The sequence below is a fragment of the Nicotiana tomentosiformis genome, chromosome 4, assembly GCF_000390325.3.
Source record: "Nicotiana tomentosiformis chromosome 4, ASM39032v3, whole genome shotgun sequence".
Taxonomy (NCBI): Eukaryota; Viridiplantae; Streptophyta; class Magnoliopsida; order Solanales; family Solanaceae; genus Nicotiana; species Nicotiana tomentosiformis.
In genome coordinates, this window is record NC_090815.1 from 6,745,626 (window position 1) to 6,749,757 (window position 4,132).

Sequence of the window (4,132 nt, forward strand, 5' to 3'; positions counted from 1 at the left end):
AGCAATGCAAGAAGAGCTAGATCAATTCGACAAAAATCAAGTATGGAAATTGATGCCCAAGCTTGAAAATGCTCTTGTAATTGGAACAAAATGGGTCTTTAGAAATAAGATGAATGAGGATGGAAAAGTTGTAAGAAACAAAGCCAGATTAGTTGCTCAAGGATACTCTCAACAAGAAGGAGTTGACTATGAAGAAACCTTCGCTCCAGTAGCTCGACTGGAATCTATACAAATTTTTCTTGCATATGCATCCTTTAAAAGATTCAGGTTGTTCCAAATGGATATTAAAAGTGCCTTTTTGAATGGTTTCATTGAAGAGGAGGTATACGTGAAACAACTTCCTGAATTTGAAGATTCAAAGTTTCCCTACCATGTGTATAAACTGACCAAAGCGCTGTATGGACTGAAACAAACTCCACGAGCATGGTACGAAAGACTTAGCTCATTTCTTATTGATCACGGATTTACAAGAGGTAAAGTAGATACTACCCTGTTTATTAAAAGATCATCAGAAGGTAATCTCATTATTCAAGTTTACATTGATGATAATATGTTTGGTAGTGCTAATCCTCTTTTGTGCAAGAAATTTTCAAATCTTATGCAAAGCGAGTTTGAAATTAGTATGACGGGGGAGCAAAAGTTCTTTCTTGAACTTTTCAAATTCAATAATCTGAAGAAGGAACATTATGTCAGACAAAATATACAAAGGAGTTGATTCAAAAGTTCGGTATGAGCAATGCCAAAGCTATTGGCACACCATTGAGTCCTTCAACCAGTCTTGACAAAGATGAACAGGGAAATCCTGTTGATGAAACTAAGTATCGTGGAATGATTGGCTCACTTCTTTATCTAACTGCTAGTCAATCGGATATTATGTTTAGTGTGTGTAAATATGCCAGGTTTCAGTCAGCTCCTAAAGAATCACATCTGACTGCAATAAAGAGAATTATTCGATATCTTATTGGAACTGTCTCTCATGGATTGTGGTATCCACGCTCTAACAATTTTAAACTAGAAGGTTTTTCAGATGCTGATCTTGCAGGTGATAAGGAAGACAGAAAAAGTACCAGTGGAACATGCCAACTACTTGGAAAGGCACTGATATCTTGGAATAGTAAAAAGCAAGGATCAGTCGCATTATCCACAACTGAGGCTGAGTATATCGTCATTGGACAATGTTGTGCACAATTACTATGGATGTCTCATCAATTGGGTGACTATGAATTATTCTTTAAACCTATACCAATTTTCTGTGATAACTTTAGTGCTATATGTCTTTCAAACAATCATGTGCATCATTCTAGGGCAAAGCATATAGACATCAAGCATCATTTTATTAGGGATCATGTCCTTAAAGGAAATATAGAACTATCTTTTGTTGGAATTACTGATCAATTATCATATATTTTTACTAAGCCTTTACTAGAGGACAAATTCTGCTTTTTAAGAGAATTACTTAGTATTATTTGCATTAATCATTAATATTAGGGCATATGTGTTACTATATGGCTAATGCTTATTTCTTAATCATTAATTGCGCCTCCGAATTCCCTCTATTTTCCTCTCTTTTCACATCAGTTGCAGAGTTCAAAGAAGGAAAACCAATCATCACGTCTGATCACTAACACCCCATCCTTTTTATGTACTCAACCGTCAGAAACCCTTCTTTTAATACCTGGAATTATTTTTTAATCTACATCGTCTTTATCGCCTAGAAACCCTCTCCAAAAGCTTTCCTCAACCAAAGCTTTTCCATGGCCAAACACTCCAAAATTCCCTCTGCCTCTACCAGGGTCCGAACATTCAGAAGGTTTTGCCTCCTCTCGGGCGGACCTCTCAGATCATTCCCATACTTTAAGAGACAAAGCCTTGGGAAAAAGACTATGGAAGAACCCCCTGAATCCTTTACTCCAAAGAAGTCGAAAATAGATCTCTCCAGCTCTTTAGAGTCTGACCTAAATTTCTGGGATTCTCCAAACAAGTATTTTTTTCATCGCTTTGAAAGAAAAGCCAATTTCTCATGGGAGGGTAGTCAACCTTGATGACATGGAATCCCTAAATTGAAAGGTAAAAGATCTATTCGTCTATCAAGACTAGTCAAAATTCTTTTTTGTTCCCCCTCCTAAAGTTTATGAACCCCTAGTGAAAATGTTTTATGCAAATATTCACTCTAGTAAGTCTGACAAGTTCGAATCCTTAGTGTTAGGGAAGCGCATTGTTCTTGATTGTGCCATGTTTGACTCAATTTTCCAGTGTAAGTGTTCTGGTATTCCCATGCTTTTTAAAAATTCCTGGCTTGATGATTTTGAAATCTCTTTTGATCAAGCAAAACGGTGTATTGCTGAGTGTCCATCTGAATCTCTCCCAAACCAGTTAGGTCCAAGTGATGTTAGTTTTGAAAATCGTGTTCTAGCCCACATTGTTGTAACTACTCTGCTTCCTCGTACTGGTTCTTTCTCAACCTTCTCTCAAAAAAATATTTTTCTTGTCTATTGCCTTGTGACAAAACTCAAGATCAAACTATCCTCCTCGGTCATCAATTTTATGATTGCAAGTGCTGATGATCCCACCAGTCTTCCCTATGGCATGACCATCACTCACATTCTGGAAGCTCATAATATCTCCATCTCTGAATATCCCTTCATCTATGTTTCAAAATCTTACAATTCCAGAGTGTTTGCGAGTATGAGGTATATGTATATGAATGGCTCATGGATTAAGAAGCAAGAAGGTCATGTCAAACTTGTTCAACCTGTATCAAAATCCAAACCCTCTGTTTCCCATCATAGTCCTAGTAACCCTGACCTTGCTGAGAAACTTGCTGCCATTGACAATCAGCTGTCCGCCATCAAAGATCTTCTTGCTGCTACCCAGTCCACTGTTGGAGACATTCATGCAATCTCTAAATAAATATGGTCTGATGTGTCAAAGATAAGAGTTGCAGTTCTCAGAATTAGGGAAAATACAGTCAAGGCATTCAAGGAGGTACACAACATGCTTGATGGAGTGACTGTCTCAGCCAGTGCCAGTTTTGATCAACTGAAGGAGGTGATTTACAACACTCTTACCTATTTCTTGCGTCGTTAATATGGAAGTTGTAGACAATATTTTTTGCGGTGCTGTTTTGGACTGGATAACTAGTCGTTGGATGATGTTTTGTTTTGTTTTGCCATAACTCTGCAAGCATATCATGCTATAAATCCTGTTTTAGTATATAGTATGTTGTTATCTGCTGTTATGTTGATGCCAAAAAGGGGGGAAAAGGATATATTTATATATAGTCGTGCATGTACATGCATAAAAGTCGACTAGAGGTACACGCAGCACCTCTTGAGGGTGAGTCATCGATCCTGCAGAAGAAGTCGACGGCATCTTTTGAGGGAGAGTCATAAATCTTGCAGAAGAAGTCGACTAAAGGAAGTAGTCTCAATAGCAAAGTCAACTGCACTCATTGAGGGGGAGTAAAATATAGCGAAGTCAACTGATGTTTACATATATTATTTTGTCATCATAAAAAAGGGGGAGATTGTTAGATTTTAGTTTTAAAGATGAAAATAATATAATTGCTCTTGGTAAAGGGACTCAAGGAAAGCATCCAAGATTGAAGGAATCAATCAAAGACAAGAAAATCAATCCGAGATTGATTGAAGCGGAAAAGAAGTATCGAAAATCTTGCAAGATGATCAATCAAGTTGCTATTACTGGAAGGACCAAAAATCAAGGGGTAAATCCGGCGTTATCAAGACCTGTAGAAGAAAAGCTATTAAAGTCCTTTCAGCTGTAAAATTATTTTATACTCCTTAACCTCAATCAATAACTAATCAGGCCAAAATACTCTTTGGTTTCGAGAATGGTTATTGGGTTCAAGTTGAGGTGTTCAATAGGAACAACGGTTAGTTTAAGTGTCCAAATAAAAAAAAGGGGACAAATTTAAGGGTCTGCATATGTATTTGGCCATGAATAAATATTACGATTAATTAATTTATCTTTTTATTTAATTATTTATATATAGGGGCTAAGGGATGAAGAAATAAGAGAAGAGGATTATACGAAGGGAAATTGAAATCATTACCAACTGTGTGAAAATTCTATTAACCATCCAATTGAGCTACCAAGATTTTTCTTTCGATTA

General features: G+C 36.8%; 1 protein-coding gene across 1 annotated transcript; it reads left to right on the forward strand.

Moving 5' to 3' along the window:
• Window positions 1-695: 695 nt before the first annotated feature.
• LOC138909204 (secreted RxLR effector protein 161-like) lies at window positions 696-1,482 on the forward strand. Its single transcript, XM_070200392.1, has one exon. The coding sequence runs from the start codon at window positions 730-732 to the stop codon at window positions 1,480-1,482; it is 753 nt and encodes a 250-aa protein (XP_070056493.1). The 5' UTR covers window positions 696-729.
• The last annotated feature ends 2,650 nt before the right edge of the window (window positions 1,483-4,132 follow it).